The sequence below is a fragment of the Vulpes lagopus genome, chromosome 5 (genome assembly GCF_018345385.1).
Source record: "Vulpes lagopus strain Blue_001 chromosome 5, ASM1834538v1, whole genome shotgun sequence".
NCBI classification, from domain to species: Eukaryota; Metazoa; Chordata; class Mammalia; order Carnivora; family Canidae; genus Vulpes; species Vulpes lagopus.
In genome coordinates, this window is record NC_054828.1 from 46,384,229 (window position 1) to 46,397,178 (window position 12,950).

Genomic DNA, 12,950 nt, shown 5'->3' on the forward strand with positions numbered 1-12,950 from the left:
TAACAAGCACCCTGCTTTTCAAATCAAGCGGGGTGTGAATTTACTGGCTATGAGTTTTTCAGTGAACAATGATCTAGTAGATGAGGTGAAAAGGGTTAATGTGCCTAGCCCAGTGCCCACTACATAAAAGGCTCTCTAACCCTGTATATATGTTTCTCTTTCCCTCACAATTCTGTAATAAAAATAATAAACCCACAGCCCAAAAGAATTATACAAGACAGGAATAATTTGTTGCAAATACTTTAACATAAATATTTCATAATTTATTATAAAGACATTTTGCACATCATGACTATAAATACTGAACATGGTTTTATGAAAATTACAATTTTATGATTTCCTAAATACCATGATAATCCACCGGTTTTTAACCTCAGTATAAAAGCTAGGAGTAGGGTTAGAATTTAACCCTAGCAGACATGAAAAATCGGTATCTAGATTTACAAATATATAATACATCTGAATACTGACAAGAATTGCCATGTGCTTCAGACGTACTGCCAAGGCATGAATAGCCAACAAGTTTAACAGAAATATACACATTTCTAGTTTTAGGTGCTACCTAGAAATATTCCCGTAAAGCTCGTAAACTGTGACTACTAACACAGACTTCTACACACCTGAAAAGTCAACAACAAGAATGTTAAGAAATCTGGTGCCAAATGGACACTATTTAGGCTTTAGGGTTGACTCACTGCTTTCATGTACTATACAGTCTTATCATTACCCCCAACTTTGCAATTTCAAAGCTAAAGAATATATAGTTCAAAACACTAGCTTTGTTCTTCTCATGCTAGAACTCTGATATTTTCCTCTTGTAGAAAAGCTGACCTTTCAGCTTTTCACTCAACAGCACTGGGTCAAATCTCTTCTATACAAGATCTCATTCTTCTCACGCCTCCTCTATATGCAGAGAGCCGGTCAAAGTCTTGGAGGTGGAAACGAGTCGCCAACTGATTTACCATTTTCCTCAGGGTAAGAAAGGCTGAAACAACTTGGAAAGTAAGGAACAAAGTAAAGATGATGTGTATCGCTTTTTCCAAGGGCAGATTTGTTAGGCCCTCATTAAAGAGCAAGAAGAGAATTAAAGGCAGCTGCAATAGGAGGCTCAAAAGCCAAAAGCCAGCCAACTCAGGAACCTGCAACGACACACAGTAAGAGTAATCACATCAGTAGAGGACAGTCTTCTGTTTATATGGATCAGCACTCTGAAACCTACATTACCAGCTCTGTAATTCAAAAGGAGTATAACATGGTCCCTGTCCTCAAAGGATTTACAGTCTTGATTAAAGGTGAAAACTAACTGATGTGGCAATGCTAGAACAATATACCTTGGTGAATAATGAAATGCACCACTTAGAGGTATGAACTAAATACTACAAGAAATAAGACAAGAGACTACTTAGGGTGGGTAAAAGAAAGAACCCAAGGACGTAAGCTTTTAGGGTTGGGTAGAAGGAAGAAGAGGCTTAAGAAGGTAAGTAAGCAAAGATGTGGAATGAGCATGACTAGGAATCAACATGTCAGCCTGGAATGGATGCTTGGGTTAGGAAACAGCAAGAAATACAGTGAGGCCTGTGGGTGGAACCTGGAAAACCAGAAAAATCTTTAGGCAGCATCCCTAAACTCTGGTAGCTGTGAATGCTTATGTAGCATGACGATTCAGAAAACATGTGCCTGGCCCAGGATTCCTGAATCTAAACATGTTTAATTGACCAAGTATTTTCAACAATGGTGAGAAGAGGGGAAATTGTCAATTCTTAAGTGTTTACTATGTTCAGGTACTTTATATAAATTATTTCATTTAATCCCAACAAACCTTGGAGTAAATATTTTCCCCATTTTATATACAAAGAAACCAAGGCTCAAGAGATTCAGCAAACCGACTACAGTGACAGAAACAGTAAAGCTTCAGGCAGGCCTTTGCTCCTTTTACCACATCTCTCTGCCTTTTCCTTGCTATGAAAACCATACTGCCTTTATATGTAGCACTGAACAAAAGGAAAGAAGAGCCTACCTTTTCCTGTAGGTTCCCCATGTAGCCCAGATACAACCTGATACCTTCAATTAAGGTTATTAGGATGATAACAGTGACCACAATAAATTTGTAGTAATCAGGCAAGATTGAATACTAAAAAAACAAAGCAAAACACAAAAATTAGCATGTCTGTAAAAATCTCATATATAGTAAAACTGACCTGGGATAGAAAACAGATATTAAGAACTATAATTTATTGACAATGTAACAATGCCAGGGAGGGGCAGGAAAGATCTCAGCAGAAGTATTAAAAGCATAGACTTACCTTCATCTGAAGCATCATAACGCTGCTTATCCACCAAAGTGGGAAAAAGTAAGTGTTAAAATAAAGTGACATCTGCAACGCCAAACTAGATACCATTTCATTATCTACAAAAAAAAAAAAAACAGAGAAAAAGAACAAACTCTTAATCCTGGTCAATGCCCTAGAGGTCCTTTCGTTTCTTAAAGTTAGTAACTACGGGGTTGGTTCAACAAAGCTCCAAATTTTAAGCCTATTTATAATTGCTGATGGTGAAAAGAAATATTCATCATAATACTATTTAATACTATTTAGTTCTTGGGGATGTGTTACATAGCTTTCAATTACTTTATCATTTTGCCATTACAGCCTGTTGACTTTTTTGTACATTACCGGTATAGATTAAATGTGGAATATTAATATGAATCCTGTTGAACAGATAAAGATCGTTACCTCCTTTATAGAGTTCTATGTAAATAGAGGCTATAAAATGAACACGTAAAATACATAAACACTAATCTCACAAACGAATCTCATACAAAAACTAATCCCTCTAAATTACAGACACACCCCTCTTCAGCATACCCTAATCCCACCCATTCATTAATACCCATTTAATGCCACTTTTCCCATAAATCCTTTCCTGATCCCATTCTCCTATCAGCAGAAATCTCGTCCCTTCTGTCTCTAACTGTGTGTAATAAAGTGTTAGCAAAGAACCACATCCCCTCACTCTAGAAACAGGCTAGTGTGGTACAGAGATCATGAACTGTGGAGTCCAAGTAAAACCCTAACTCCTCAAACACCTCTGTAACCCTGGATGCCAGACTTGGGATAAATTATTTACACTTTCTGATTAATTTCTCAACTAATCAGTTTCTTCATCTGTTAAATGGTAACATTAAAAGTCCCTCACAGATCGCTTGTGAGGATTAGAGACCATTAATTATCTCACCCTTCCACCATGCCTAGTGCTTAGTTAGGCACTCAACAACATTAGTCCCCCTTCCTTCTCTTTTACTTAATACACAGCCTCACTGTAAGCACAGACTATATTCTACCCAAATTTGAGACCCTCAGAGAACCTAAAATCTTGCTTTACACCTGGTACATACCAAATACGCATAAGCAGAAGGAATGAATTAATGGAAACGTACCATCATAAATATCAATGGAGCCATTCGTGATATATGAGATTCATTTATTTAAGGCTGACTGCAAGATAGCTTTTGCTTCTATGTAAGGAAGAAGGGTCCCAAATTAAGAATTTGATTTTTTTAAATTGAGCCCTACAAATACATCCTAAATTTGACTAAATTCTATCAATTTAAGAACAGATGTAGATTTTGAAATCAACTGCCCTAAATGTAAGAATTTATAAAGGCTCTAGAATAAATTTCTTAAAAACAGATTTTTTTTCCTCCATAGCTGAGTATATCTGTCATTTAATAATTTTAAAATATAAGAAATAATCATGGTCTCTCACAGCAAGCTCTTTAGCTTTTTTCTGTTATTATCTACTTTTGCTTATCCCTATTTAAAATTTTTATTCTGCTTATTCTTATTAGATTATCACTGACAAATGAATTCTTAAAATTTGTTTAACCTGAAGGCAACTCACCAGCCTAGGATTTTTTTTTTTTTTTCATAACAACAGTACAACTCTTGGTCAGTGGACATGGTAATGGTATATACTTGTAATTACAGTGCCAAAAGTCAAACCTACTTTGGATTCGCAGGAAGAAAATGTATGTGTGTGGGGGAAATGATTAATTAAGCTGACAATTTTAATACATTTGGAGCAGAAGCCAGTCAGATTTTGCAAAGTAGTTTTTGTGTCAGAAATCGTGGATGTGAGCATCTTAAGAGTTATGCTAGGTCTATCTTTCGGCATTTCAAACTTATAATCATGCAGTTGAAAATCAAGTTAATATGTAAATGAAACTTGAAAGCCACAAGACATGAATTTACTAAATTTTGCAAAAGTACAAGTTGAGTTCTGTAAACGGAATTTAAATTAAAACATTATATAAATCAGCGGTAGGCAAACTACCAGCCAGCTGCCTGTTTTTGTACAGCAAGTGAGCTAAAAATGGTTTTTTCACATTTTTAAATGGTTGGGGTGGGGGGTGGGTAAAAAAAAAAATCCAAAGAATAATATTGGGTGACACTGAAAATCCTATGCAATTCAAATTTCAGTGTCCATAAATAAAGTTTTATTGGAACACTGCCACATGCATGCATGTTACCCTTGTCTATGGATGCTACAGAGGCCTATGGGCTGCAAAGTCTAAGGTACCTGCTTGTCTGGCCCTTTACAGAAAATGTCCCCTGCCCCTGCCTGACAAGTTGCATCATCAGATTTCAGTGCCTGTTTAGTCTTTGCTTTAGAATCACATTTAAAACTCATCCTCCACATTACGTCTTTCTCTGTACATCCTGAGTCTTGAAGAGGCCTAAACTCAGGGTGCCAACAATGCAACTATGGGGATTTACTTTTCTCTTCCCTCTTAAAAAAAAAAAAAAAATCCCTAAACCAAGCAAGAGGAAAAGATTTCTATTCCCTAAGGGATCAAAAAAAAAATTTTTTTTTTGGTTGACAGAATGATCATGCCATCATGATGTAAGAAGGGGAAACGGTGTCGGAGGACCCCGAGTGACCACCTGCCATCAAGCTGAAGGCGGCGGCCTCGGGGTGTCTGCTTATGGGATTCAGTCGCTGCGGGGACCGGGCGAGCTTGGTGCAAAGCGAGGCTATTTGGGCAGCTGCCTTGCCGGAGTGGATAGAGGCTTCAAAATGACTCAAAAAAAAAAAAAAAAAAGAAAGTATTTCCGTCTCTCCCGTCCGAAGACGGGCTCGCGGTGGAACGCACTTGTCCCGCTAACAAAGGGGAAAGGGGGAAGACATTTCGACCGGGGCGGGCAGAGAGTGGGCCGGGGCGCGGGCGCGGGCTGCTTCCGCTCCAGCGCGGCCCCGCAGAGCCGGGGCGGAAGTCGCGGGGGAAAAGCCCCGTCGGCCTGCGCGCAGGGTGCGAAACCGGACATGTGCTGCGAGGGCGGTTTTCATGCATTTTTAGTGTTTGAGGCAGGCTGGCGCCACCTCAGCTGCTCGGCTTCCAGTTCGCCAGCCAGGCCGCAGCACCGTCGGCGCAGGGCCCGTCGTGGGGAGCGTGAGGGTGGAAATACGAGGCTGGAGGCGCCCCAGCCGCTGCCGCAGCCCCAGGCTCAGCCCCTCCTGCGAGGGCGCTTCCCGCACTGCGGTGAACCAGCTGAAGGCGAGACCGCCATTTTAGGTCCGGGCAAAATCTGGCCACTCCACACCCCGCGCCAGGTCGTCCGCAGGCCTTCCCCGCTGCGAGGGGCCTCGGCCACTCACCCGGACCGTCGCTGTACTCTGGCCCGGTCCGGTTGGAGTCGCTGAACACGGTCCGGCTGAAGTTTCCCAGCCGCTGGCGGACCGGATCCGGCAGCTCCATGCCCGGGCCTCCGTACAGCTCGCAGCGAGGTCTGCGGACGCAGCCTCCTCCTGCGGTTCCCACGGCAACCGGGCCGCGCGAGACGCTGGGGCCCCCGCGCACGCGCGGCCGCACCGAAGCCCGGGGCCGTGGCCGTAACCGGGGCGCGGGCTCCCGCGGAGGGGGCGCGGGGACCGTCGCCTCTGCCCCGCGCACCGCCGGGTGCCCAGCCGGGTGCCCAGCCCTCCGTCCCGTTTTAGGGCCTCACCGCCCTTGAGACAAATAGAAATAATAATAAGTGACCTGAGGTCGGATCGTGATGCCAGGAGCCCTCACAGCTTTGTCAGTGGAATGCACGCTTTCTGGAAGGAAATTGAGAAGGAACGGAGAGCTTAAAGAATGCTCACGACCTGGTAGTTCCTTTCCCAGGAGGGTTTTTTTTTTCCTAATTTTTAAATTTTTATTATATTAGTAACATATACTGTGTAGGTATATAAATAAGATATTTTAAATTATATATAGGATACATTCCTATAACTGCATGTGTGTGTATATGTACACACACACGTTGGATGGAATATACTGCTGCCTCTTTTTTAAAAAAAAAATGCTTGCAATGAGTATGATTAAATGGGTTAGCTGTAAGGAAAAATTTACCAAAAATAAAGGGAAAATTTATAAAAAAAAAAAAAAAAGGAAAAACTAGAAGTGAACCTAATTTTGCAAAATATATGTGTGTGGATACACTGAGGAGTACTTGATGGAATGGATTAGTTTTATTTTTTTATTTTTTATAATAAGTTTATTTTTTATTGGTGTTCAAATTTGCCAACATACAGAATGACACCCAGTGCTCATCCCGTCAAGTGCCCCCCTCAGTGCCCGTCACCCATTCACCCCCACCCCCCGCCCTCCTCCCCTTCCACCACCCCTAGTTCGTTTCCCAGAGTCAGGAGTCTTTATGTTCTGTCCCTTTCTGATATTTCCCACACATTTCTTCTCCCTTCCCTTATATTCCCTTTCACTATTATATATATTCCCCAAATGAATGAGAACATACAATGTTTGTTCTTCTCCGATTGACTTACTTCAGGAATGGATTAGTTTTAAGTAAAAATTTACCCCAAAGAAAGGAAAAACTAAGAAGTCAACCTAGTTTTGCAAAATGTATGTGTGTGGATACATGAGGAGGAGAGGTGGAGGAGGTGGTACAAGCACCCTGGCTTCAAAAAAAAAAAAAAAAAAAAAAAGACAAGGAAATAGTCCAAAATGTTAGTATTTATTTCTGGGTGGTGGGTTGTGGGTGATTAAAATTTAAAAGAAATTTCTGTATCTTCCAGCTTTGTCTCAAATAAGATGTATTATTATTATTATTATTTTTAAAGATTTTATTGATTTATTCATGAGAAACAGAGAGAGAGGCAGAGACACAGGCAGAGGGAGAAGCAGGCCCCCTGCAGGGATCCTGGATCCCAGGATCACACCCTGAGCTGGAGGCAGGTGCTAAACCACTGAGCCACCCAGGGATCCTTAAGATGTATTATTATTTATTTATTTTAAAAAAGATTTTATTTATTTATTCGTGAGAGATACATGGAAGGAGAGGCAGAGACATAGGCAGAGGAGAAGCAGGCTTCATGCAGGGAGCACACAGCGCCCTGGGGTCACGCCCTGGGCCCAAGGCAGGCCCTAAACCGCTGAGCCACCCAGGGATCCCTAAGATATATATATATATTTTTTATTTTTTCAAAAACTATTCAAGTCGGACACCTGGCTGCCTCAGTCGTTAAGCCAGGGTCTGTTGATTTCTGCTCAGGTCATGATCGCAGGGTCCTGAGATGTATCCCATGTAGGGCTCTGCGCTCAGCACTGGGTCAGCTTGTCCCTCTTCCTCTGCTCCCCATCCCCAATTGCGCTTTCTCTCTCAGATAAATTTTTAAAATCTTAAAAAAAAAAAAAACCTCAAACAAGTATATATTTACAGAAAAGGACACGAACTGAATATACATGTGTAACCTGATAAAAAAATACAGCCTTAGCAGCCTCTCTGGAAAGCTTGCCCTTCCTAGTCCCCTTGTAGTTAGTGACTGACTGTAACAGACCTTTCCTGACTTTTAATACCAAAGAATAATCTTGCCTATTTATATGCTTTTTGCAAAAGTAATTCTATATTGAGTGCTTTTTATTTATTTTATTTTATTTATTTTATTTTATTTTATTGAGTGCTTTATAAAAGAAAAATCTGCCTCTTTGTCCTCCAAATAATTTTTAGGAAATTCACATTGTTGACGGTAGATTCTTTTTTCTTGCTGTTTGTGGCATACCACAGTAAGTGTATCCATTCTACAGTTGGAGAGCATCTGTGTATTTTCTAGTTTGGAGCTGTTATGTATGAATGATGCCACTTTTGGTGAAAATATCCCTCTGGGTGAACATGTGCATGCATTTGTGTTGCTCTTATTCCTAGGTGTAGAATTGCTGGCTTGTGAGGTATGACTCAGCTGTACCAGATACCGCCAACAGTTTTTGGTTGTACCAATTTCTATTGCCTCCAGCAATGTCTGAGCATTCCTGTGGCTTCACATTTGTCACCATCATTTGTTATCTTTGATCCTTTTCTCTTAGCCATTTTTATTGGTGTGTGGTGAGCAGTTTTACTTTTACCAACACAAGGAAGACCGTACTTACTTGCATAAATGTCAAGGTGTATTTAGGAAGGTATGGGAGGAAATAGTTACATGGCTAGAATTTCAAAATATTCACATGTTTAATGCAGTCCTACTATTTTTGGGGGCGCTGTACTAGGCTAATTAGGGATATGGTCCCTCCTCATCCAGAAGCTCAGACCAGTGAGAGAGGTAGAAACAAATAAGTATGTATATGTTAGTAAAGGAAAAGAGATGAGGAAGCAAGTAATTCTAGTTGGAGATTTCAGGGAAAAGTGAGCTAAGTTCTGCTTCTCTTTAGCATGGAGCCTAAGCCTTTGCATCTCCAAAAAAAGGCTCCAGGACCTCCCTGAAGCTGGCTTAAGTGGCTTCTTTGTTTCTCAAAGCATCTTTCTCTGTGTTACTTTGGTCACAGTACTAGTCATGCTGTACTAGAATTGTCTATCCGTGTCTGTTTTTCTTGCTAGTTCACAAGTTATTTGAGATCAGGGAAGATCTTTCACCTTTATATCCTGAACACTAGTATAGTGCCTGACCTACAGTGGGAGCTGGGTAACTATGGAATGAATAAAGGGAATAAAAGATCTAAAGACCCATATCTTCTCATTTCTAGTTCAAGGATTTAGCCAGTTCCTACATACGGTTCATTCTATAGAATAGAGAGTTGATATATTAGGACACAGTACGTTATAGTGTCCCCTGAAAATTTAAACTTGGCAACAAAGAATCAATTTCATGTATTAAATTAGCCAAGATTTTTATGAAGGGCATAGTGAACTAGGAAGCCTCATGCTCTGCTGATTGAATTATAATTTGAACAATCTCATTGAGGGAAGCTTTTGGCAATATGGACAAACTGTCTTAAAAATATTGCTGCCTTTCACACAATAATCCAAATTTTAAGGCTCTGTTTTGGGGTTATAATCATAAACACTATAAATAAAGCTTTATATACAAAGATATTACTTCCAATGTTATCAATATTAGTTAAAACAAACAAACAAAAAAGCAGTTGAAGGAGCATTTGAAGTGTCCAACCACAGATCTAGTTAAACAGAATAGGATATTAATGGTGAGGTTTTGGGCTATAGTGGAAAAAAATACCCATGGAAGCAGAGAGAGCAGGGTTCAAATCACCTAAAATTCTCACTTTACCACCTGAGAGTTGTGGAATTGATTTCAGACTTTTATTTTTTTTTTAATTTTTATTTATTTATGATAGGCACACAGTGAGAGAGAGAGAGGCAGAGACACAGGCAGAGGGAGAAGCAGGCTCCATGCACCGGGAGCCCGACGTGGGATTCGATCCCGGGTCTCCAGGATCGCGCCCTGGGCCAAAGACAGGTGCTAAACTGCTGCGCCACCCAGGGATCCCGATTTCAGACTTTTATTATGGTTGATGTGAAGATTGTATCAATAGAAAAGGCTTTCTGTTAGCGATAGCCATCACTGACAGATTAAAATGATGTTTGTGAAGAGGAAACCCCTACAGTGGAGTGAAATCATGCCAGTATTTGATTTTCTGAATTCGATTGTACCTGCAAGACAATATCTCCATTGCTTTCCTAGTAAAGACAGTGGATATGAATACCCATAAAACAATACATGCATGTTAACCAAATTTATCAAAAGCCTGAGTAATTCTCCTAAAGATTTTTCCTAGCATTGAAAAAAGGAAATGGAACACTTGTTCAGATGGCAGTTATTTCATCAAAATCCTGGAGGAAAAAATGGATAGCATAATGGGTATTTTTCCTTTAAATTATATTTATTATTTAAATATCCTGCAATAAGCATGCATTTCATAGTTTAAAAGAAACCTTATTAAAATAAGTTGAAAGGAAGAGGCAATAATGGTGTAAAAATATATTAGAAAAGAGTATATTAGAGGCAGAAGTTGTGGTTTAAAAAGAATCCTGTCATTATTGATGTCACAAATGGTCCAAAGGGCTGAAAAAACTTTCCAAATATTATTTTGTTGGTGCTCACAATATTTGTAGGCAATCACATTAGTGAAATAAGAACAAAGAAGGGAATCCATTTTCACGTAATCAAGAGACTAATATAATTTTAGTTTCCTATATCCTAGACCTATTACTCAGAATCTAAAGAGAAGTATGGAGTCTTCCTTCTTAAAATCATGGGAATCATTCCCAGTAAGATTAATAACTGACCCTATTAAGTCACACTGTTTACTTTTTTATATGAATGTTGATGGTCAGAATAATAGCTTCTCCAATAATTGCTTAATGCTTTTTGCTGGGGTTTAATACATTCATGGTTTACTTTCATAAATATTTTCACAAAAATATTGAGCCTAGTGGAGTAGTTTCTTTCTCTTTGACAGGAGGCAAAGTTGTCTGGTAATAATGTATTATCTCATGTGACAAGAAACTAATTTGGGGAGTTATTTAAATCACTCTTTGGCATAATAAAGATATAAATTCTTACCTTTTGATGCTAATAAAAACTTTAGAAACAATATGGAACAGTGAACATGTTATTCAATTTATTGCCTTAAAATGATCTGTGAGACATTTCTAAGAATTTATATAAATCTAAAAAACATATGCTTGGTTATAATATTTTCAGATATGATTCTACATCAGCATCCACATTAAAAAATCTAAATAACCTGAAATATAATCTTATAATCTTGAAGTTGTTAATGAATAATCAAAAGCTTTTTGAATCCCAAGTATAATATATTCTATTCATAATATTTTTCAAGTTTATAAGAAAGAATCAGGCTATGAGTTACAGAGAAAGTCAGATTTCATGGAAGGAATTTTTCTTACCATATTAAGTGATATTTGAAAGCTGACTCTAATATTTTATCTTCGAAGGCATCCTCATTGAATATTAGAATGCTGTGTATATTATAGTTTTTTGGTTCTGTGACATTTCTTTGTGTTAGACAAGCGCGCCACTCGTCTGCTACAGCAAACAACAGTTCCATGTATCAAACTATGTGGGAGATGGGAAGGACAAACCTAAGAATATCAGCAAAGCAAAACCTGCCTCAGGAAACCTCAGATCTGTCAAGTGAATTGTGATATTGATTAGAAGCAAGTGGCCATTTTATTGAATAAGTAATAAGTTCCATTTTTAGTAATGATAGTATTGCTGAGCTTAATGATATTTTTATATTACATTAATATTATATTACATGATGTAAAATACACATCGTTTTTCTTTCTAGAAGAAAATTAATCTTTACCTTTTGTTGACTATAATAAAATATTGCCCCCTGCACTCAATATCGATACAGTTGTAACCTCTTGCTTGTTATAAATTGTGATTCTGTGCTTTTAACATAGGGTACTTTTGTCTGTAAGAACATAATACACATTGCTTAGTCAGGTTCACTTTTGACCCTTAATCACATCAAGGTTGTACGAGTAGAAATCCTGTAAATGGGCAATTGAATATTAAAACAAAAAAATATACACATAGGTAAAGAGTTTAAATAAATTTGAATTATTTATTGTATTTATGTAGATGAATAACCTAGCCCTCTAAATTTTCTTGGAGGTAAATTTGCTTTGCAAAATAGAAAATCATTCCAATTATTCTTGTATCCCATTCCCTTTCCTACTGTATTTTTAGTTAACACAGAATTCTTCTTCATCTTCTTTTTTTTTTTCAACACATGCTATGATGATTAACCAGAAGTTCCAAGTAATGGGAGACAAGTGCAATAGGATGTCAACAGAGATGTTGGCTGGGCCCTGGCTAAGTACCAAAGCTGTGCACAGAAGGTGGTAAGTTCACATTTTCTGAACTCAGGGATCTCCTGTGGTTAGGCCAGCCTACTAAAAAAATGTTAGTAGAGTGAAACAGCCCTACCATTCAACATTCCCCAGACCACTGCATCCCTCCTCCCTGAAGTATAAGAGTGAGTGGAGAAGGCTTTTGTGGAGTAGAATGTTTGTAAGGATACCGTATTCCCTCCCTTCACCCCATTGTCACTGTAAGAGAAGAGATGGGAGTTACTTCTTCCTCTCAAAGTCTAGAGAAAGCCCTCAAGAGAATTGCTTATAAAGTTTAGAAACCCTCAACTTTTCCACTTTACTTGGTTGTAGACTGGTGATTGTCTCACTTCTTATCTCTCCTTGACCACGGGGCTTAATGTTCCAGGACAAGGAGAGGGGCCAGCAGGGAGACGGCCTTTGGGAGGGAAGGGACGTGGCAGTAGTCCACATTGGCCTCTCTAAGGCTACTAGCTGGGCCTCTTGTGGAAGAGGAAAAGTAGGTGTAAGATATGCCCCCAAGGAACTGGACAGCAGGGAGGCACCCAGGGACCCTTGCCAGGGAGGAGTTCAGAACTTGGATACTCTCCAGGATAGAGTGTCAGAAGTCTGACAAGGTTAACTAGGGAAGCAGCAGCATCCTATAGAGAGGGAACTGCAGTCTTCCCATATAGGAGCCACATAAGAGATCTACTCCCCTGTTCCTACTCTTGCCCTCACATCACAAGGGAAGCGTCAGAAAGAAGCAGAGGGAAGGGTGTGAAGATTTGAGCGTTCCTGCTCTCAAATTCACTCCCC

The 12,950-nt window shown here is 39.4% G+C and overlaps 1 protein-coding gene across 1 annotated transcript; it reads right to left on the bottom strand.

The window, feature by feature from the left end:
• Window positions 1-227: 227 nt before the first annotated feature.
• On the bottom strand, window positions 228-6,004 carry TMEM17 (transmembrane protein 17). Its single transcript, XM_041754265.1, has 4 exons — window positions 5,656-6,004; window positions 2,304-2,407; window positions 2,018-2,131; window positions 228-1,139 (listed from the first exon to the last, which is right to left on the bottom strand). Exons 1-4 carry the CDS (start codon window positions 5,753-5,755, stop codon window positions 861-863), a joined length of 597 nt encoding a protein of 198 aa, XP_041610199.1. The 5' UTR covers window positions 5,756-6,004; the 3' UTR covers window positions 228-860.
• Window positions 6,005-12,950: the final 6,946 nt, after the last annotated feature.